The following is a 23,542-nucleotide window of genomic DNA, read 5'->3' on the forward strand; positions in this document are numbered from 1 at the left end:
GCCACGTTTTTATAGATATATATATATATATATATATATAAAATATAATATATGATATATATCTCTGCCTGGTTGGCACTGTGAACCTGTTTGTTTCATTTATTACCAAATGGATGTTGCAATAGCTTCTTGTCATATAGAGCAGTTGATGCCAACAAATCGGCGGTGTGGTGGGTAATTTGCCATAAACCTGTGAACTGTATTTATAGCTTCTGAGCTGCGTTTGTGTCCCACTGAAGGGTTGTTGGACTCCAGATTCGAGAAGAAAATAGAGGTTTCCTTTTTTTTTCTTTCTTTTTTTATATAATCCATCTGGAAACAAACAAACAGCAATGTGTGTAAATGTCCACTGCTATCCTTTTGGTATTCATTAAACATTTGTATATAAACAGACGTCCTCTGTCTTTGTGCGTTTGTTTCACAAACATTCACAGGATGTGCTCACAATGCGTGTAAGATCGTTGAGTGGTTAGAGACAACACAGGTTTTCTTTTGGCAGCTGTATTTATTGTATTCATCTAACATGCTAGAGCTAGCTTAGCTTAGCACAAAGACTGGAAATGGGGACATTGCATGTTTTACATGGATTAAACATTAACGCAATATATATAATATATATGTATATATTATATATATGCTATGAATGAGTGTTATAGGTGCTGGTAAGCAGATTTTGTTAACAACTGACAGAGCTAGGCTAACACTTCCCCCTGTTTCCTGTCTTTGTGCTAAGCTAAGCTAATCTACTGCTAGCTGCAGCTTCATATTTAGTGGACAGATAACTCTCCGCCATAAAGACAATTTCTCGAAATGTCAAACTATTCCTTTTTAATATTAACATGACGATATGATCTGTGTAACTATCACATTCACCAATACACCCTCTGGCTTACAAACACCAAATGTCACTGTTTGTTGGCACTTTGTAATTTTCTGCATGATTACTGTCAGAGTGTATCGAATACATATGTTTTTTCTTGGTAAATATAAAGTATGAAATGATTTGTTTTGCTGATGGAGTAACGATCAAAGGTGATGCAATGAGCTACATTCACTGCAGAATCTCTGAGGCTGACTCTGCTGATTGAGGTGTGAAACCATTGTTCTTTTTTAGGCTTTTGTGACCACATGCCAATTTATGCGACAAAATTTACATTTTACGAAGCAATTTTTTCCTCTTCCTCCTTTTGAAAACAACACCTTGTGTATTAGCTCCAAATCCTCCTAAATAAACACTGCACTTCTAACACCAAACAGATTCAAATACTGTATCTTTTCTAAGAATAAATGGTCTATTTCTGCCAGAGTACAAAGCCAGAAGCAAATGAGAGATGTCTGAGCTCCTATTATGTAGGAGGTTGGTCTCGCGTAGGTTCAGGATTAATAGACAAAAAGAACCCAAGAACTTGCAAATCAAAGCTGTTAGTGATGCTGTATTTACATAAAGCAAGGGTTAGAAAGAACCAACTGCATAAGAGAAAACCAAGGGGACTCCAAAAAAACGTGCATGCATAGTGGTATAGTATATGCATGTGAATGATTGTGGGTTAGGTTGAAGCAATCCTTTGTAACTTCTCGTTTATGTGAGCTACGTATGCTCAAAAGACAAATCCTAAGAACCCACATTATTCCTGTCACCGAGAACATTCAGTCTCTTAAACCCATTGTACTGAAGGCAGAAATCTGAATACTGAATCTTTGATATCATGTGCAATATCGAAATGTAATAACTGGAAGACATTCTTGGATTTATAGTCTGTCTGCACCATCTGAACTTTAAATTACGCTCACACTGACGGAGTGATTTCAGCCTCAAACTAGAAAATGTAGCATAACGTTCCTGGAAAATGTCACGTCTTCGTATTTTCAGAATTAATCCTTTGACGGATTATATTTCACTGAAAGTATCATTTATTTCTTGCTTATTACCACGATACAATACAGCAGTATATCATAAATACCTTCTGCTTAAACAATGGTTGGAATGATGTGGATCCATCAACTAAACTGAAATCCATCAACTACAACACTGGTTGATTATCTTCTCAGTGAGAACAAACATGCTGTGATACTTTCAAGTCACGGCCACTGATCCGAATCCTTCTTCCACATTCCAGTTCATCCCATTTTTCCTGGATATCTCAGTGTTTATGCAAGCCAGGCGTGCGTACTGCGTGCGTGTTTGATACCGGCTGGGATCACAATGACGGCCGTACCCTTAAGAAGTGAGCGCCGGTACAGCTCTGGGCTCCTCCTGGGCTCCAGCAGGACGACAAGGCAGAGAGAGAAAGAATAAATATTCAAAATAGTTAAATTAAGGGGGGAAAAAAGAGAAAGGTTTAACTTGTACTTTGCATAAAAAATGCCAAGGCACCCTACTTTACAAACTATTCTATCACAATTCAAAATATGTACATATTTTTCTGACCAATGTCGTGACTGTGGTTTAAATTGCGATTCAGCTCTTTAAACGAAGCGCATTTAAATGTTCATCCTGAGGTCCGTAACGTCACAGAGTGATGAATGAAGTGCTGGGATGGGACTAGCTATATATAGCCCACTAAATGTGTAGGTAAAAACCAGTAAATGTGCTGATACAGTTAAACGGACACTGTATCCAAACCGTCACCTCTTACCACTTGTGAATGCACGGACGATGTCATTAAAAGTACACTTTGTTGTGAAGGTGTTTACAAGTTCTGCCGTAATGATTCATTGACACATATTGCCAATAGGGTAAAATATTGTCTGGAGTGAAAATTGCCCCAACAAATGAAAACTATTAGCTTCACCACCATATTTGATATGTATGAAAAAAACATATGTACAGTGTTGCTCAATAATACCCAGGGTGCCTTGTTGTGAGCAACACTGGGAGCCTCTGACTTCAGGCAGGTCAGACTAACTATCCACAGAACAGACAGTACCTGCTCCTGGCTGTGGCAGAGTCACTGCTGGCTTTCTATTTGCATAAGAATAAGTGGAAACGGAACCCCAAAAAAAAAAGAAACAGCACTGCCATTATCCTCTGAATAGTTTAAACAATAAATTATTTTTGATTCACATTCAAGTGTGAATTCCGGAACAGAAAACGTCCTAATTTAGCAGGATCTGTCAGCCAGCCTCTCAACTCGCTGTAATTACAAGCTCGGCAGCTTGTGTGTGTGTGTGTGTGTGTGGCGGCTTTGTTCCCCACCGTCTCTGCTTTCAGTGACCCAGAAACTCACTGTGAGCCACAGTGAATGATTCCTCTGTGGAGATGAAATGAAACGGAGCCACAGACAAATGTCATGAAACTTAAATGTCATAATACGTACGTCAAACGTCACATGGTGAAAAAAAATAGCGTGTAGATGGAACATTTTCATTTTCAAGCGCCTTCATCATTTCATGTGTTCGCCTCGATTTAGGCATTTTGGCCGTCGCCATCTTAGTTCTTTTCAACAGTAAAGTGACACGAAAGGCTGGAGTACAACCGAACATTGAATAAGACATTTTTAGGCGACCAAAATATTACAATTATCTTACATAAACTGAAACGGACTGAGAAAGAGTCAAAGTTGTAAGACAAAAACACAGACAACTGCCAAACCGGACAAAACCGTGGCAGCGACCTGTCAATCACAAGGTAGCCCCGCCCTAAAGTATTTCTTGCTTTATGGTCTGTTTGACTATAAATGGACCATCATTTACCAAATTAACATCATGTTGTATTGAAGAAGACTTGAAACTAGAGATTGAGACCATAAACTCATGTTTACAATGTTTACTGAGGTAATAAATCAAGAGAGAAGTAGAGTCATTTTCTCTCAGACTTCTGTACAATCAGATCCTTTTTTTCCATTGGCAGTTTGCCGCCTGTAACAAACTGACATTTCCATCTACAAAACACTCCAAAAGCCATATTGCCAATGTTCTGTTTTCATTAACAAGCGTCAGGAAACACCAGGAGAAGGTGTTATTAGCTGAGAGTGGTGATGCTTGCGTGCCAAGTGTGTAGGTGGTCAGTGCTATAAGGCAATGTTCCCCGACGTCATTACTGAACTGTAATTCATGAGTTTAAAACTTCACTTAAAATGTGAGAAAATACACACGCTATAAATATATTCTCCAAACCTAAAGCCTGATGTGAACAGACCCCAACGACCATCTACCATATGGTGTTAATTACCCATAGCTTCTTCCTTTCTGGTCGTGCTTTCTTGACATCATTTCTAAGCCTTATGGCTGTAATATTACGCCCTCTCTTACAGTTGCTATTTTTGGTATATTCTCAGCTCCAGATGACTCCAATGTAATTGCTTTTCTTCTCTCTAGTAGCTAGACACCTAATTTTATTCAAATAGAAGGATGTAACCCGTCCATCACATAATCAGTGAATCACAGATGTGATGCAGAACATCAAGGGGGGAGAAAATGAGATGCTCTCTCGACAGCTCCATTAGGAGATTTCACAAAAACCTGGGAGCCATTAACAAAGTAAGTGAATAGCCTACCTGACCTGGGACTATGACCTCATACCTCTAAAGGTAATCTGTCCTATTTATGCTTCAACATACTTTTTTTGTGATCTGTCTGCATTGGATGTTTTTTGTTTTTTTTTGTTTACTTTACCTTTCTTTATGTATTTGCACCTTGAGATGATCACTTATCTCAATGTCTAATAAAAGGAAAATAATAAAGCTTTAATACAATTATGAAAGCAATGCAATCATTTTCAACATAGTATATCATGTGGGGAACATTATATAAAATGTATCCCCGATACTATATCACCACTGAGTCAATGGTGTGTCCTCTCAAAAGGAAGGATTAACATGTCTTCATCATCCATGGATTTAAATATGTCAAGTTTTAATGATTATTCATTATAAATACTAGTATTAATGAATATAACAAGCCTATCATCTGTCATCATAAGAAGCTGATTTAAAGAAGTAAACTGTCTTTTTTGGCGAGTTCGTCCCATTGGTCCCATTACTGGATGGTTTCTTTTACTACAGAATTACCTGCTCTGTTTGGTGAATTGGTGGAGTAGCAGTAGTCACATGGGCAACACTTTCTATGACCCTCAGGTCTATAATGCATTATATAAACATACATGTAATGTGTTATAATATGCTTATAACACTGAATAATCAAAGTAGTAATAGTAGTAATAGTATAGTGAATTATAATAGGCTACATGATCCTTGTAAAAATAAAATAATGTCAGTGAGTAACCAGCAATTATGAAGTGTGATACTTGACCTTATAAGTCATTACACAATGTTTTATTATATGTTGTGTTTTTAGAAGCTGCAGTAGTGACAGGGAGTCAAATAAGTCAAACCCAGGACAAAGTTTGGATTACTAAAGGATCCACGATTTCTTAACAAACTAAATAAGCAGAAATATCGAGACTATTTCCCACAATTCCAAATAGGTCGAGACAACTCAAATATCTTGCCGAGGCTAAACACACTTGTCTTCATTCAACTCAAGTTTGAGCTCATCAGCAAGCTAAGAGAGTTTAAATGAGACGCTTAGGAACCAAAATAGCAACTAAAGTGTGGTCATTACCTCCTTGTTTGTGTCTAGTCGTCTTCCTTTAAAGTGTCTTCCATCGTCTCGGTGCAGTCTCATATCATAACCCTCTGCCTGTTGGAACACTTGGACCTGCCAACTGAGGGACAGAGAACGAGTGTGTGTCATTCAAAGCGTGTCCTCAAACAGAGATAGTTCATTTTACGCCACTTTGGGTAAAGAGCAGGAGGTAGTGGTGGAACCGAATGCAACAATCACAACAACTTCACCTCAAAAGGGGTTCAAGTTACAAGAAAAACAAACAGCAATGTGGTGGATCAGCAATTTTGAAATTTAACTGGTTTAGCTGAAAGCCACAAACCTAATGAGAAATGAAAACTGTGCTTCTTTTTGTAACAGGAGAATAACAAAGAGAACAGTGGGGATTATTAAATTAACTGTTGCTACTGCCAACAGTTATTGATAAAGCTACCGTTGTTTTTCGCTTTGTAAGATGATTTCTACATTCGGATTTGTTTATGAAACCGAACGAACAGCCTTCCAGTACATTACAGGGATTTATATCAAATGAGACAGTCTGGCATTAGGGGGTGTACGTGTATTTAAGCAGATGCATTTACCATGACCAACGCTCTACAACTGATATAACAGTTATAGTTTTGTATTATATTATAATATATTACATTATATTATAGAATGCTGATATTCAAAGAAAATATATAATACTCTGTTAGCTGATACACAAAATAGTTGAGAGTCAACAGTGGACTTAAATACAGTGATAGCACATCCTTGCACAGTTGCATCGTCCTTTATGTCAATAGCACTTGTCCATTCGAGGTCCTTCAAAGGTCTCTCACTGCATCTGCTGTGTAAAGGCCTTTACACGCCGCGGGCCTTTGTTTATTTCTTGTGCGATTAATTCGCATGTCAATATATTTATTCTGACTGTATAGTTGTTGTCATGAGCTGGCTACTTTCACGCCCCCGGTGTGTAAAGGCCTTAACTCTGGCAGCAGAATCCATTTTATTACACTGGACAGACTATGCCTCCAGCACAGTTTGGAATATGTGGTTCTGTTATGGGTGATGAGAAAAGTCCAATTGCTGGGGCTTTGGATAAACTATAAATAGGCTAACCTCCCAGTCCCTCAGCAATATGGAAAGATACAGATGGTGCACCTCAAGTCCTGGCAAATTGAGTCCATTGGGGAGACAGGGAAAGTAGCTACAAAACAACTGCTGTACAACCAGAAGTTCCAATCCATAATGCTGTAGGGAACCTTACATTTTACAGTTTGACATTCTGGGAAATTAACTTATTCACTTTCTTAGAGAGTCAGATGGGTGGTTCAAAACCACTTATGTATCTGTTATATATGAAGCTACAGCCAGTTAGCGTAGCTTAGCATAGATAATTGACAGTTTACCAGTCTGGAAGTTAGTTTTATTGGGAGTTATGTGCAGAACCTTTTCTTGACCGCACACAGGGATTTCCTGGCCAAGAAATTGCCGTTAAAGTTTGTATACGTTAGTTTTTGAACAGATTAACGCAAACCTTCGGTCACAGCCAAGCACGCAGTTTCCCCCTGTTGTTAACCTTTATGCTAAGCTAAGCTAACCGGCTGCTGATTTGTAGCTTCACATTAAACAGAAAGACACAAGAGTGGTATCCTCCTCTCATCTAAGCCGATTTTGGTTATATTTTGCAAAAACAAAACTGAGAATATAGAATTGCATCCATTTTGATAAAAAGAGGTGATCAGACAAATAAAATGATGCCATCAAATAAAATGATGCCATCATTTTATTTGTGGAACACAAAAAAGAAAGACTTTTAGAGGTTGTGTATGTATGTCACCCGTCATACACATTTTAATCCATCACATCACAGAGTGTGTGTGTGTGTGTGTGTGTTTGTCTTGTACAGTGATAGTGGCTAGAGAGGAAGACGTTGTTCACACGGTGGTCCAGCACATCTTAGCTTTCCCTCCATTTCGGTGATTACAGCCGTGACATCGGGACACAACTTATTTCCTTATTTCTGTGTGTGTCAGCTAGTCCCACCTGCTGTTATGGTTCTCTCCTTCCATGTAATTATGACCGAGCAGCAGGGGGTGGCCAATGAGAAGACACCACTCACTGCGCCAACACACACACACACACACACACACACACACACTGAGACAGAGAGAGAGAGAGAGAGAGAGAGAGAGAGAGAGAGAGAGACACACACAAAGCCTGAGTGCAAAGGTGCACAGATGTTGATAAAAACTGCCGCAGTAGTTCAAGAGGTTCCCAACAACAATGACGTATGAGGACAGAAGGGATATGTGGACAAAGAGAGAGAGAGCGAGAGAGAGAGAGAGAGAGAGAGAGACAGACAGAGTGAGGGAGATGTGGCATGATCCCCGCCTGCTTTCATTCATTTTAGAGGTCGTCTCAGAGCACAGGAGTAATTACTGCTGACATTTCAGTGGGCTATATTGCTATTTGGCAGGAATCACTGTGGTAATGAAACCACCTGAAGGCGGGGTTCAGTCATTCAGTGGTCCGGAGTTATTAAAGGGAAGGTACCAGTGTTACTGAGCCTTGTTCATATCTGTATATGTTTTTTTTCCACTGCCTCAGGCGATGTTTTATTGATCTGGAATTAGATGTCTTCTTTGTGTCATTCAAAACAGCGCCGAATATTTTACGAGCAAGAAGTTCTCATCAGTATGAAGCAGCTTCAGCTACTTGTTTACCCGAAAGGGACAGAGCACGTTTATGAACATCGGTACAAAAGCACACAATGTAAACATGCCGTAGATAGCAAGAATGCTAATTTACATCCATATTCCCTGTAGGCTGGTCACAAAAACAGAAACATAACAAGGGGCAGTATGAGACAAATACACAAATATCCCGGACAACACATGACCTTTCAGAAGGTGTCCGTGTCCCTGGAGAAAAGAAAAGAAACGCAATATTAAAGAGAACAATATTATTGAGAAAAGCAACACATTTTGAACTTCATCAAAGTCATGAAAGGCCCCAAAAATATCCATTTTGTCAATCAGCTTCTTACAGCTTTCTTGTTGTTTTCTTGTTCGAAAACAGTGTTGTTGTACAAGAATTTTGTTCAAAACTTATACATAATAATAATAATAACAATATATTGAGAGGAGAGGAGAACCCTGAAGGCAAACTTCTCCCATGAGAGATTCAGCTCATTCTTTCACGACCAAACACTGTAATATCCCTCTGAGGAGGAAAGCCAGTCCTTCACTGGTATCAGTCTCCCCCTGCTGGACATGACAAGTAACCACACAAGAAACTAAACACCACAAACTGTCGAAGCAATAAAACTAATTATACTATATGTCAATATACAAAAGACTTTAATTTTCTGAGCAGCTTTTGGTCGGTAAATCTAAGAAGTCTTGATAAGCAATGATGCCAATTAAAGCTCAGCAAAATAAAAATTCCACAGCTTATAGCTGTGTTTTCCTGTTAAATCAGCACCACTCTAAACTTTATCAATATGTATTCTTACTATATTTTAACACCTTTTATGATTTATTGCGATATTGTCTTCTTCATCTGATGTTTCTGAAATATGTTATCTGTTAAGTAAGTGAGCTTCAGCTATAAATGTTAATAATTGTGAGCATCAGTGTCATTGTGGTTGAATAAATAGAATAATATCTCTGTAAAAATAAATCATTGTAGGTATATTAACTTGCATTGAAATATCACCAATGGGCCTCACAAGGCTGATCTGCAGTCCTCCACTGACTGTATTGAATACAGATAAAGGTCATTTTCCATGTTGAGTCACAGTTATAAAAACAAAATATGTCTGCTGCGACATCTTCGCAAAACACTTACGTCAATATCAACATTTCTACTCACTGGAAATCATTTGCAGTGTTTTGTGCAGTGTGGGTTACTTGTTAAAGCACTTAGAGCACGCAGCCATGCTGTGATGCTTTCACAGGAGGACCTCCGGGTCCGTCCCTGGAAAGCATTTACTTGACATTACATTAAGGAGGCCCCGAATGTTACTTAGTACCAAACAACTCACAAGTTGTGGGTGATCAGCGTTAATGCTGTTCGCAGCAAGACAGAAGGCAACATAAATCCTGCTCTGACTTTGACTCACACTACGAACTAGAGTTGTTAAAGCCTACTATTCACCCTATCGACGCCCCCCGAAACCTCTGCAGCCAGAGTCACACACGCTGTTGGTGTTTGTTCTTTCGCTGATAGGAATTTATGGAGATCCAAAGTGTATACAATAAAAGAAGACTTAGATAGTTGTACAGTTTATACTGATGCAGTCTCAAACAACTGCCCTGCAAATGTTATGGAAGTTATTTTGAAGTTATTTTAGAGACGTGTTAATCCAACTTCATTCCTATTTTTGTTGGATTATTTTGTGTTATACTGAGAATTGTATCTAATATTTAGTCAACCCTCATTAAAATGCATGGTGTAATGCGATGTAGCATCAAATAGCTCATCAATAAGATGACATCGTGTCCTTTAATAACTTATTTTGAAAAGAAGCAGAATTAAATAACATTTTATCTGACTTTTTACAGTTATTGAATTATCTCACAATTGTTTTTGTTATATTACGTCACACAGTTTGTATTTATCATTTGATTGTATTAATGACCGCTTTGTGTCACTGATTGTGTCTTGCTTGTGTATGGACTTCAGAAGGCTGGATTGTAGCACCGTAAACTTAAGTTTCTTGTTTTTATATTGTCACTGGAAAGAGATTTTGAGCAGATACATGAGTTCCAGCAGGAACCAGCAGAGGGCATCAGTAAAACAGCTCAGATGAGAAAGGAGAGAGAAACGAGTGCCATCACAGAAACAGCTGACCTATTCTGTTTGGATTGTGTCAGGGAGGCTTTACCAGTCACTGTACTCCTCCCTTTAAGTATGAGTAACAACATTCGCACACTTTTTTTTTATGGAGAGTTCACATAAACAATCAACAGTAGGCTACATGAATCATGCACTTTTTTAAAAACGTATTTAATATTCTTTACTGTTATAATACTTGTTTTGATCTTGTTTTTTTCACTATGTCTCTTGTTTGCACTATCCACTATGGTGCTGTAATCCTGTAAATGTCCCCACTGCGGGACAATAAAGGATCATCTTATTTTGTCTTATGTGTTGTCTTATGTGTTTTCATAACTCGCTGTTAACATCCTGTATGTACCTTCTTCTTCTTCTTTTTTTCTTTCCGTTTTGAGGTTTATTGGCGGTTGGCAAACAATGAATTGGTGCATTGCCGCCACCAACTGGTATGGAGTGTGGATCAGGATGTCTAGTACTTATAGTTTAGTATGAAAAAATATAATTAAAAAAGAAAAGAAAAGGGGAAAAAAAAAAGAAATAAAAGAAACAAGAGGACGAAACAAAAAACAACTGGCTCATATTTTGTTAATAACGTTAGTTAGTCGAAGATATTATTTGCCTTCTTCTTGTCCATGTGTAGTTTTCATAACTGTTTTTTTGGTGTGTTTTTTTTCATGACCGACGTTTAGACGCACGCGTGCGCGCACACGGTGACCGCCGTCGTTCCTTGATGACCCATCGTCGGCTCATTTCCGAATGCTTACGGAGATTCACCCCCTCCCTTCCCCCTCACCCACCTCCCCCGTCTCCTCCCCGCTACAGCTACTCTCCCCTCGGCTCAGCTCCGAGGAGGAACCCGGTGCCCCCTCGGCTGATCTGATCGTTTCCAATTACGTTACCCCCCAAAGATGGAGGTCTGCAGATGGCACCACTAGCGTCTACGAGTCCGTGTTGTGTCTTTAACGACGCTTTTGTCGGGACAGAAGTGATTTCGTGCCACCCTTTTTGTCGATTTTTTGTTGGTGGGGGATATCTACTTTTGGGAGTATAACTCCTCCAAGGGTTCGGGTTGTGTGGCAGCCATGAGCTCCGGGGAAGGAGCCGAGGAGACGACGAAGGACGCTAGCGACATAGCGACGTTCTTCAAAACCGGTAAGCCGAATAACGAGCCGGAGAGGTCGGACTGAGCACCGCTGAGAGCTGCTCCCCTCTCTGGTCCTCTGGTCCAGCGACGCGAAGGGACATTGTTCCCGTCTGTGTTGACTGCTTTTGGGGGGGTCTTTATCTCATGCATGTCACAGCTGTTGTTATAAACAATGTGTACAAAACACAACAATGACCAACAAAGTCTTGGAAATCTCTAAAAATCGGTTTATTGCATGTATTTCTCCAACTACATGATCAGATCCGTCCAGTCTGTTGTAGACAAGCAACGTTAGCTAGATCGCTAATAGTCCGAGTTCCATCTTCGGACACCACCTTGTCACAGCTTGGGTAGCTTTCCGTGTACTTTTCTCCAAAAATACTGTATTCTATGTGTTTTTCCTTGTCCATGGCACTACCACAAACGCAAATGATTGCTGTCATGAGTATGTGGAACATAATTTTGACCCAGTAACGTTAAAAACGGTTGGAGAATGGAAAACACGGGGAACCGCAAACGTATGTTGTTTGTCCCGAGACAATTGGAATCAAAGCGACTTTTTATTATACAAAAAAAAAAAAGAAGACATTTACGATTGTATAGATCATTTACTTTTGTCTAAATGTGGACTTTGCTGAAAAACGAGAGAAGAAGAATCAGGTCAGGGGCTGTCCGACAATGGACCAGGCGTGTTAATAACTAGTTCCAACGTTAGCTTCCCAATGCTAACCTGCTAGCTTAGTGAATCCTGAATCAGATTTAAGTGAATCCTGTCTCTGCCTGGTTAGCTAACAAATGCTAGCTTAGGTTAGCGTCGCTTAGCTTGCCAGTGAGTTGACAAAGCTCGCGTCTATTCTAAACTGCTTTAGTGGTGCATGAAGTACAAACACAGACAGTATCTTTAAAGCCACTATTCCGTTAACTCGTTGTTGTTGTTTTTTTGTTTTCCGTGCTGTCAAAAAATAGCACGACTGTGGAAGCTATGTAAACAATACATGGCGTGGCACAGATAGCCTGGGTGTGTGTGCAGGAGAAGCTAGCTGTGCAACATAAGCTATCAAGGCCAGAAGGCTGCCTTTTTTTTTTTTTTATCAATAACACGGTCTGGTGGTTGTGATAACACCGCAGAATGACACTGATTCACACATTAAATGTTGCTTTTGGACACGATTATATGTCGCATACTTGCATGCACGGATTGCTAACGTTAGCTAAGTAGGCTAATTAATCAGTAAGGACTGTGACTTGGAAGTCCTAACACGGGCCTACAGTGATTTCATGGGCTGCAACAATGGCTCATAAAATGTGAATTCCAGGGGTCCTAGCAGAGATTAAAGGGATGCCTAGAAAATGTTAAGTTTTATTTCACCCAGCTGACTTTGCATAGTGAAACCATGTGGAAGGATGTCATATTTTCTGCTCGTTTCCAGTATACAAATTGATACCGTCTGTGCAAAGATTGACAATATATGTTGTAATTTAAGTTTCCTGGGACACAGTTGAATGTAATGGGGATCCATGCGTGATCGTTCATGGGTTTATGGGCTGCCCTTGAATATGCCGGATAACCCTCCAGCTATGTTCAGTGACTGCAAGTAGTAAATTAGATCAAGTGCCTGTCATTTCTGCCAGTGTCATCATCTAACTCCACTCCTTTTTTTTGTAGCACTAGCTTATTGTTTACATGTATTTATTCATGAATCAATAGCAGTGTAGTGGTAGTTAACCTCCACCAGTGAAAGTGATACTCAAATAGGAAACAAGAGGCTTACAAGAGAAAATGAAAAATTTGAAGTACAGTCGGAGGGGTGTAAACAAGGAGGAGAAAGCAGAGTATTGACATCCAGCCCTCTGGCTCCTGTGGTTTTGTGTTTAGCGAGATAATAAGCCACAGAGGGAAGTTCAGTATCCACACTGAGCTGATCTGATGGCTCCCTTTTTAGGGAGAGAGAGACGAGAGGCATCCTGTAACTCACTTGCGACCAAACTCTTTGTATGTTTTGTTGATGGTGCACAGCTGCAGCCATTCTGCCTCACTGTTAATCAAATCTGTTGCATAATTAAAATGTTTAGATATGCCGCCTTTTCTTATTAGCACAAGGCCATCTGCAGCAGTTTAGGAAAAGATCTTTATTTACCAATATAGCAATTTACCAATGCCAATCTGTACGTGAAGCATCTTCTTGTTCGCCGCAGAGATGGAGGTCCTGCTATACATTCAAACACCTTTACCTCATCTCTCATGTTAACCGAGATCTTAACTTAAACATGACAGTTACGAAGCATATGTGTTCAACACTAACACCTCGCCTTGTTGAACAAACCTCTGAAGCCACACCTAACACAGATTATGAGGTCTGTGTTGCTTACTTAGCTCAAATATTACTTTTTTTTTTTGAGGTGGAACTGCTGATTTGTCCTTTTTGCAAGATATTGCTTCAGTGTTTTTACAATCCCCTGAGGGAGCCTGGCACCACCAGTAGTGGGCTTACGTCACCGCGTGCAACAGGACAGCGAATGACGAGACCACCTACTATATGAGATAATGATAACTATTTCCTGGAAACACGAGATCGGATTTTTCAGTCATGCCCATTTTCTTTTTTTCCCACTTTTATTTCTGAGCACTATGTCTGGTTTTGTATTTTACGCAATCTAAGGAAGCTGGCGCTGAATAAATGTGTATGTTATTTGCTCAGAAAGAGTAAAAAGTGGAGCGTTCTTGCTCTCAGAATCAGTCATCTCAGTAGTGAAAACAGTATAGGTGGTCTACCAATGGCTCTGTACAACAAGCTGGTTGGAAGGCCTGAGTGTCCTCGTTGTTTTTGCTCAGGAACTTCCTCCTTATAGATCTGGGAGTCTTGTTTTGACATGCACAGGTTTGAGTGTCTCGCCACAGGCAATGCCTTTCCCCCCCCCTTCCCTCCATTCTCATCTCTTTTTCCATCCTTATGCATTTGGTGTCTTTGTCTTTCCCACGTCCTCCCTCTTTGCTTTCTTCCCTACTCGCTGTCTGACTGCCTGCTGTTTGCGTGTTCGTTCGCCAATGTCTGTTTCATGTTTTCCTCCCTCTTTCATTCTTGTTGCGTCGTGTTGGGCCTCGCTGTCCTAATGCAAAATGACATCTAATAAAAAAAAAAAAGAGAGAGAGCTTCCCCCCGTCTCTCTCTCTCTCGCCCCTGTCTTCCAGACTGGAATTAATACCGAGGCCTCAGAGCTGTGAGACGGGGAGTTTTGTTGTGGCATGTTGTCAATCATCAGGTTGTTCCACACTAAACATATCTTTGACTACGCTGGTGACTAAGAGGCTGATTTAGTGTTGATTTCATCCAGTTATTACTTGTTGGTACTGTAGGGTATTATTCACGGCGGGGGGGAATAAACCCACTGCCAGGCCTTCATGAATGAACGTTTAGAGGCAGCAACACGCCGTTCACAAGGCCGGTCTGTCTGTATGTTTGAATGAGCATCGGTGTGTGTTTGTGCGAGAGAGTAGTGAAACAGACGAGAGAGAAATCTGATCCAGAGCTTACATTTATGACTCAGGCTCATTGACCCAGGATGAGGCACGCACACACACACACACACACACACACACACACACACACACACACACACACACACACACACACACACACACACTGAGACTAATGGATATTGATCCAGGAGATGGAGACTGATTGAGCTCCCTCATTTCAGGTTTCCTCCAGGCTTAAAGCTGCCAAGTCAGACACAGAGCAGAGGCTAAAGCCTAATGCTGCACGAAGCAGATTTCTTTCATCATCCCATGTTCACGGGATGGAAGTAAACACAGAATTGGTGCATCATATAAGTCAACGCATAGGGAACGATAGAGCGGTCGGTGCTCCTTTCTTGCTCACAGATTTAGTTTCTACTTATTTACTTGACAGGTTGTTCAGAACTTGTTATCGTATAAACAGCCGGTTCCATATCCTGACTTTTTAGCTCCTTAGTATGAGCCACACCCCCGAAACACTGGATCCTACATGATAGCAACTCGATAGCACCCGATAGCGTCACCAGGTCTTATTTTTATCTGACCGATCTCTTCAGATTCATAGAAAATAACTGTTTCTGTTCCACCGGTAGTTAAATCATAATTTTTAGGTAACAAACAAGCAGAAATCAGCTGCAAAAAATGATTTCAGAGCACAGAAATCAGTACATCTGAAAGACTAAATTTCAGAAGCTCAGGCTGAGTAATCAGGGGTAACTCTTCTCGACACTCGGGCATCATGTGGTTTCGCCGTACGAGTAGCTCCGTGATAGGCAGCCGCTGTTCTGTCTGAATTGCTGTTCACGTGCACTCACACGGGCACTTTCTCTGATTTTTGCCGTTCCCACTGTCTCCTCCATCTCGTCTTCTCAATGTCTTTGTATTGTCGAGGTCACAGCGTACTACGATCACACCCACAGCCATTTCTACTCGGGTACCTCACACACCTCTAAGTAACTGTACTTTAGTGCAAAAAGAGAGGAGTGAACGTACTCAATGGAAGCCAGCTGGAGGGAAAGATGATGGTTATGAGATTTTAGCCAGGCAACTTCAATCAAGAGCAAATGGATGGCCGGGTAAAAAGCTTTTTAAAAAAAGGGGGCCGCAGATTAAGCTAAAACGTGAGGCTAAAAAAAACACTCTGCTCCAACTGTTCCCTTTGTTGTGGCATTAAAAATGAGATGTTTTAGTTAGAAAGGCATCCATCCCTCGAAACGAAGCACAAACACATGGTAACAAGATGAGCGGTGGCCCAAACCAGCGTGTCCTTAACGGCTTCTCTCTGTCACACTCGTATGTTTCCAGAAATATGCTGAAAACATTAGCTGGCTGGTGGAGAGTAAATAATTCAAATAGCTCTCGTTTCCCCTGAGTAGTTGTGTAAACACATAATCTTTCTCATCCGTAGTAACAGGTGCAGGTACATTAAATTTTAAAGCCGAGTAAACTTCCCCCCCCAACAAAATCTGCTGTGAGGTCAGTGTGAGTGGGAGGATTGGGATTTTTCTGCTTTCTTTCTTGTGTGAATTATCTGTTGAAGGCCGTGGCAGTACGATCAGAGTTTGTGTTAATCATCAGCGTTCGAACACAGAGTTAACCAGCCTCTCTCGGTGCAATGAGGAGGATGACATGGCGGATCAGGATTAGTGCACGAAGCCTGTTGTGATGCGCTTGATCCAAAATGACAGAAACTGCCCATTCGGAGAGTGTAGCAGGATTTTTTTTTGGGAACCTGTCCTGCTTTCAGACTAAGACCAACGCAGCCACAGCACCGACATGCTAACAGCTAATCTCACACCGAGGAAAGTGAAATAAAGCAACTGCTTGAGCACCACCTATTTGAACAACTGCCTGTTTTACACACCTAACAGATGAGTAGCATCACAAGCATGGGTTTGTGTTTCTGACCACTACCTGAAGTCCTATTCATGCTCCTCCTGGCTGTGTTTCTAGAGTCTGACCCCTGAGCTAGCTCTTTAGCTGCTTAATACTCCATTGTGTTTGTCTGTTGGTGTTTAGCAGGAAGTGTACAGCGGGTCTATAGAGGGTTCTTCACTTAAAACAGCTGCCTGCTGCAGTAAAAACAGAATAACAATGCTGTGAGTGTTGAGAGAGAGAGAGAGAGAACACAGTGCTTAGTATCAAGCTTAAAGATGCTAAAATGCTCCGTGGAGCTGAGGAGGACTACAGTCAGGTGATGGTTCTCTGTGGATTTAACATTAAACCTGCTCACATACAGGCACTCACAATCCATTGTTATTAAAAGAAGAATATTGTTTCTAGCACATTTAAATGTTAAGCCATGTGGTGCTCAGAAAGGCCAACCCGTGTTCAGTTGACTTTCCGTGGAAAATATTTGGTTAGACAGTTTCTGTGGTGAACCTGGTGCCGAGCTGGCACAGTCCACCGTTTCTGCTCAAAGCCTTTGTTGCCGCCCTGTGTATCGTTTCACAGGCTTGTGAGGACCGGTCATCTGGGTCACGTTTACTTTGGCATCACAGGATGTATTCCTGTGTGCAAAGTTTGGGCTTGCCCGCATAGTTTTATGATATTTTAATGTGTTATTAATGTGGTGAGGTGAGCCAAGAGGTAGATTTCTCACAGTGGCAGTCAGGCAGTAACGGTGTCCCGAGCCACCTTGGGTTTATGGTTGGAACCAGTCGGGTAGAGATTAAACGAGGTAGTCTTTATGAGGTCTTAAAATGTGATGAACCCACCTCGGACGCAGACCAGGAAGCAGTCGTTCGCAAAAAAAAAGAAGGGAGAATCGACCAGGAATATCTACAGATATTGATGCAAAGGGGAGAAATAACTGATACAAATTCAAAGTTTTTGGGCTCACATGTTGGGGGTCCGCGGAAGAAATGGTCCCCCCGCAAATCTCTGGGTAGACTAAACAGTACAATTATTCAATCAGAACACGGTGAGCAAATCCACCAGAAGCCATGAAGTAAACGGCAGCGCTGGAGTTTGTTTGTAGCCCAAAGCATGTCTGACGTCAGCGTGAACTCTACGGCGTACCACAGTAACACAACCCGAAACCAGAACAAAAAGCACCGGCTTGTGTTTCAGAGGGAAGGACATTCACTTCACTCATAGTCAGATTTTCACTCACTCACTCACTCACAGCAGTACCTGGCCCTGTTTGAGTGATGGTGTGATGTTGTCGGCTCCAACGACATCAGGGCAGGTTAGAAATGAGAGTTCATTGGATTACACATGCTGACCTAATCTAATCTGGTGTTTATTCTCTGGGATTACTGTGTGTGTGTGTGTGTGGTAGAGAGAGAGGAAGGTGGGAATGTGGCGCCTCGGTGCATATGGTTACATAAAACAGACACACACAACATTTACCAGTACCAAAACGTTTTGTTGATACCTTGCTTTACGGAATATAAACTCGTTTTTTTTTCCTACAAAACGTTTGAGCGAACCGCCGATCTTCCGTGGGCGCCGCGCTCTGTCTCCTCAGCCAGTATAGTTACTTCTCTGGTAGGATGAAGCCCGCCTAGTGTAAAGACTGGCAACGCGGGGAAGTGGCTAATTTAGCTCCTCTTGACCCTAATAAAGTCACAAAATCAAAAAAAGAAATCAAATGCAAAAAGTTGTGTTTTTATTATTTGTGGACTATTTGATGGCCGTAAAACCAAACCCTTTTGTAAAAGTTATTTTTATACGGATGAGATGGTGATTTTGGTACCTTTGGACACAGCTAGGCTAGCTGTTTCTCCACTTCCCGTCTTTATGCTAATCTATGCTAGCCATCTCTTGACTGTAGCTGAATTCTTAAAGGACAAAGATAACAAACTTCAAACCTAAATGGCAGCCTTTATCCAACTTTCAGGCCATGTGTACATTTTAGGATAAAGCAGTGTTGTAATCCAGAAAAGAAATATACTTCGTAAAGACTGCTTTCTGTGTTTTAGGAGCATGTTATGTAAACCAAACAAGCCTGGGCTAGGACCTATACTATGTCTTTACTAATACCCTTTTCCTGCCAAAATGAGTGCACGTAAAGAGGTTTGTAGTATGAGGTAGAGTTTAGTAATCCGTGAAAGTGTGACGGTGGTCACTCTCAAATGAGAGTTTGGGGACAGTTGGAACAGTGGAAATAAATTGTGTGTTTTGTACATAAATAAATTGTTCAAATGCCGGCTGATTTTATGTATTCTATATTCACTTCAACACGCAATAGCATTGCATTCCACCCCGGTTTCCGTCACTGCCGATCGAAGCTGCAGCCGACCAAAACCACTGCGGAGTCTTCTGTCCCGGGAATGAATAATGAACGTAACCTTCTCACCGAAGACAAAAGCCAGATGTTAGTAGATGTTTTATTTCCAGTGGGCTCAAGAAGCCAGACCAGGTGCTATCAGTGAGGCTTTACCGCTCACACAGACAGACGCACAGGTTTCCGCCCTGATAAGACCAAAGGTCAGCTGATAGGAGCTAATGGAGACGATCTGTGTCTGTGGTCCTGCTGTGGTCCGTTGAGTTGAAGGGTCGATCGTATGCTGCATTAAAAAGTTTTACCTCAATCACGATACTTACAAATCAGGGCAATGTGTTTACAGTCAGAGTAGGTAATGAGAGGGGGAAGTGTTGAGTGCTGTAGTACTATTTTGTGATGTTGCGTAAGAGTTATTGAAAAGTACAATATAACAATGTCAACTACAGTCTGTTCAGTTAACCAGGAAAATGAAGAATTAGGGTGTTTGTCAGATGTTCACTGAAACACATGAAACAACACACACTCTCTCTCTCACACACACACACACACACACACACACACACACACACACACACACACACACACACACACACACACACACACACACACACACACAAACCTCTCGCCTCTCTGTGTGTTTATAAAAAGGAGCTTGTCCCACTTTTCCCTCTCATCCGCCGCTCTCCCGTTCGGTAATTTCTCCGCCGTGATAACTAATTGGTGCAAGCTCGGGGAACATTTTTGCCGACGTCTCCTTGAAACAAGCTGGAACGAGAGAGGGAAAAGAGTCGAGGGGGAAGTGAAGAGGAAAATGGAGAGAAGGAGGAGAAGACAGGAGGTAGGTTGCGGGGGGGGGGGGGGGGGGGGGGGGATCGGTGCGCAGGTTGCAAGTGACCGTGAAATCACGTATACGCAGATAACCATTTTCTTTATGCATTCTTGTTAGCGGAGCATAAAACAATAAGCCCTGGAGTGAGTGAATGATTTTATTGTCCTGTTTAGAGGGAAATAAGGAAGTCTATTCAGTGCAGGTGTGAGAGAGAGAGAGCTTGTAAAGATAATGAAGAGAGGAGACGTGTAGATATGTGCCAAGCTGTGTTCCTACTGGCTAATGAAAGAGGTCAGTAAAAGAATTGAATCAGCTTGATTTGGATCAGTGTGAAAGATTTACAAGACTGGTCTGTGCTCCTATTTAGAGAGTAGAAAGCGAGAGAGAGAGAGAGAGAGAGAGAGAGAGAGAGAGAGAGAGAGAGAGAGAGAGAACCAAACTAGGACAAGTCCTGAAAGACCATTGTACTCTTTTTCTTTGTGTCTCCGGTGCATTTAAAACTGCTATCTCACTGTTGCCCTCCCCATCTCGCTCACTTTCTCTTTCGCTCTCTTCTTCCTCCGGCTGCCTTTCACCCCCCTTGTTTTCCCTCCCGCTAAGGGCCGGTAACCGAGAGACATTGATCCACTGTAAACATCACAGTCGGTGGCCTTTTGTGTCCTTTTTTTAAAAGCAAAGGCTGTGCACCGTTGAGGTCCCTGAAGAGAGCTTTTAAAGCAGTTTCCTTAAGTCCTGATCTGGAGGGCAGAACCGGGCTTTTTCATCATTGCTACAGAATCCAATGAGGGCTCTTATGTACCTGGGAGAGCAGAAAACAGGGTTGGAAACATGTCAGTCTTGTGCATCAGGTCCTTAAGAGTGCTGATCTAATGAATTAAACAATTCTAATGTATTATCTATCATAGACTTGGGTGCACAGGTAGGGAAGTATTTAAGGTTTCAACTTCGCCAGGAATGAAGAAGAGCTAGCGAGCTAGTTCACTGTAATGAATCTCTTCAGGGTTACACGAACGAGCTCTGTGACCGTTGAACCAAACAGGAAGCTGGTTTTAAGGTCGAAATGAATACCGACTGACTCAATTTAACTAGAAGGCACATTTTGTAATCACATCTGGCTGATACCGGATCTGTTACATTTAATAGGAGTATCAGCAAATCAGGATCCAGCATATCGGGTTGGTGCAAATATGTGAACAATACCATCACTGCTGCTTGTCGTCGACACAAACGTTTGGTTAAAAAGCAGGTATGTAAGCAAGTAACTTGGCAGATGACTGCTGACCATCGTGGCTGAACGAGCAAAGAAAGGAGCACCGCCGACGTCCCCGTACCGATCACCTTGTTTGACTAAGAGGTTATCTCCAATATATCAAATACACCAAACACTTTTATTATCCCCTGAAGTTTAGCGTGTCCTTACGGTGACCAGACGTCCCGGTTTGCACACTGACGCTTAAGTTTGTCATGCGGAAGTGAAAGTCAGATTTCTAGCTCCAGGAGGTCACTTCTTCTTTCGTAAAGTAATGCTGCGTTCCGCACACACTGCACGAGTACTATTTCCTGTGACGCACGGTGGAGACGCCCATTTAAAAGATCACATCAAGACGGCCAGATAGCATTGTACGATAGCACCCCTATGATAAACAGGGATGGGTATCGTGCTAGTGCTCTTATCGGTTCTTTTTGATTATTTTGTGAGGAAACCAGACAATTAATAAGGAAAATAATCAACATTGCTTTCATTTTTCTTTTATGGAAACAAATAGTCTTTCTTAAGCAGCAATACATAAAGTTCCAAAACTTTGCTAGACTCACTAGACCTCACGCAGAACCGTTAACCCCGGACCTTGTCAATACTCCTGGTTTCTACTCATTTAGATCTGGTTCCCATTTAGAACCGGGTTTCGTGGGGGATCCCTAATAATAATATTGACTTATGGGTCCCGGCTTTTAAAAATATGGTCCCCTCACTATTTTGATCATCAGTTCCATAAGTTGACATCATATATATTAATATATCCTCCAAGTTTCCCTCTCTCTATCGGTATCTCGCCACTTGCAGCTCGGTGCCCTTCAACAAGAATCCCGAGATGAGTCGTCTCTTCGGTACTGTATTGTTAAATGTGTTGTCTGTGGCCCTTTGACATTTAAATGTTAGCTAAACCCCCTACAGCACTCGCTGCCACTCCACTCTCCAAGACGCATTTGACAGCAGGGTATTGCTCATTGTTGTTGCGCCTCGCCGCCCCATTGAAGTCGGTGTGAGCCACACAATAGGTATGTTTTAAATGAAAGGGGGGTCTTTCCTATTTGTGCGTGAGTCAAACGATGAGTGGGCCTGCCGAGAAGGGAAAGGCAGGAGGCCCACAGAAAGGGTGGTCTCGTGTTAACGTGGGCTCAGAGACAGAAGTGGTGTGTGTGTCGGGACAAGACGGAGCTGTCTGCAGATACAGTACAGCCAGTGTTCAACAGAGCTGAGGTCTACGTGAGTTTACTGTATCTGAGAGCGTTTACATGTTTCGGAGAGACGGGAGTTTGGATGTTTTACGGGATCGGGACCGTTGCATTTGTTTGCTTTTTCATTTCCTCAACGGCCGTTAGATGTGTATCCGATCTCTTTAACTTTGTCCAAATAGCTTGGCTGACGTTTCAGCGGTTGGCTTAACCTACTGTGGTTGTGTGTGTGTGTGTGTGTGTGTGTGTGTGTGTGTGTGTGTGTGTGTGTTTGTGTTGTTGTTGTTGGATTAACACTGCTTCAATGGGCCAAATCTCAGAGGAAAAGCCTTGGTTCATAGCTGTCAATCTGTCTTTTTATACACACACACACAATGTGTGTTATGTCCTTTTTGTCCACGTGTGTTTGACTTCTGGTTCGGCTAGAACTCCTTTTTGTTTAGCTTGCGATAAGATGCGGGCCACCGCTACTGTAGTCTGGTATTACATTGTTGCACGCTGCGGCTTAAGTGGACATCTTTGGCATTGCAAATATGTGAAGTATGTGTGTGTTTGGTCTTTCTCTCGCCTTCCCTTTTCCCCTTCATCCCATTCATTCTCTGTTAAGTTGTCCCAGGTTCACATCTTTAGAGAAACATTCCTCTGAGATCTTTGTGCTTCTCTTCCCGTGCCATGTTATTGTGTGTGTGTGTGCGTGTGCGTGTGTGTGAGTGTGTGTGTGAGAGCTTTTTGCTTATGAACACGAGCCCCTGTGGCGTTGTTGCCAGCAAGTTTGCTCATGTGTAGTTGTGTGTGTGCTGCTATATGTTCATTAATGGAAACGGCCACCAGCTAAATATTGCTAAAACATAGCGGTCTATTAGGAGAGTTTACTTTAGCAGCCACTAAGTAAGGGGACCCGTTGTCACAGAAAGAACTATTATATCATAAAGACGGATTTAGATGAGAAAATAAAACCGTAGGGTGATTTAATATGAT

General features: G+C 41.6%; 2 protein-coding genes across 3 annotated transcripts in view; one reads left to right on the forward strand and one right to left on the reverse strand.

The window, feature by feature from the left end:
* Positions 1 to 2,074: 2,074 nt before the first annotated feature.
* cfap90 (cilia and flagella associated protein 90) lies at positions 2,075 to 6,734 on the reverse strand (the record flags this gene model as incomplete). Its single annotated transcript, XM_079176309.1, has 3 exons — positions 2,075 to 2,170; positions 5,563 to 5,665; positions 6,709 to 6,734. The coding sequence occupies 3 exons, from the start codon at positions 6,732 to 6,734 to the stop codon at positions 2,075 to 2,077; spliced, it is 225 nt and encodes a 74-aa protein (XP_079032435.1).
* Positions 6,735 to 11,312: 4,578 nt separating this feature from the next.
* The window catches only part of LOC306708349 (triple functional domain protein), a 68,914-nt gene continuing 56,684 nt past the window's right edge, over positions 11,313 to 23,542 (forward strand). For both annotated transcript variants that reach the window (XM_079176170.1, XM_079176171.1), the window contains exon 1: positions 11,313 to 11,541. In XM_079176170.1, the coding sequence (XP_079032296.1) occupies positions 11,472 to 11,541 (70 nt within the window). In that variant the 5' untranslated portion in view covers positions 11,313 to 11,471. The remainder of the gene's footprint in view (positions 11,542 to 23,542) is intronic.

Source organism: Pholis gunnellus (genome assembly GCF_910591455.1).
Source record: "Pholis gunnellus genome assembly, chromosome: 16".
NCBI lineage: Eukaryota > Metazoa > Chordata > Actinopteri > Perciformes > Pholidae > Pholis > Pholis gunnellus.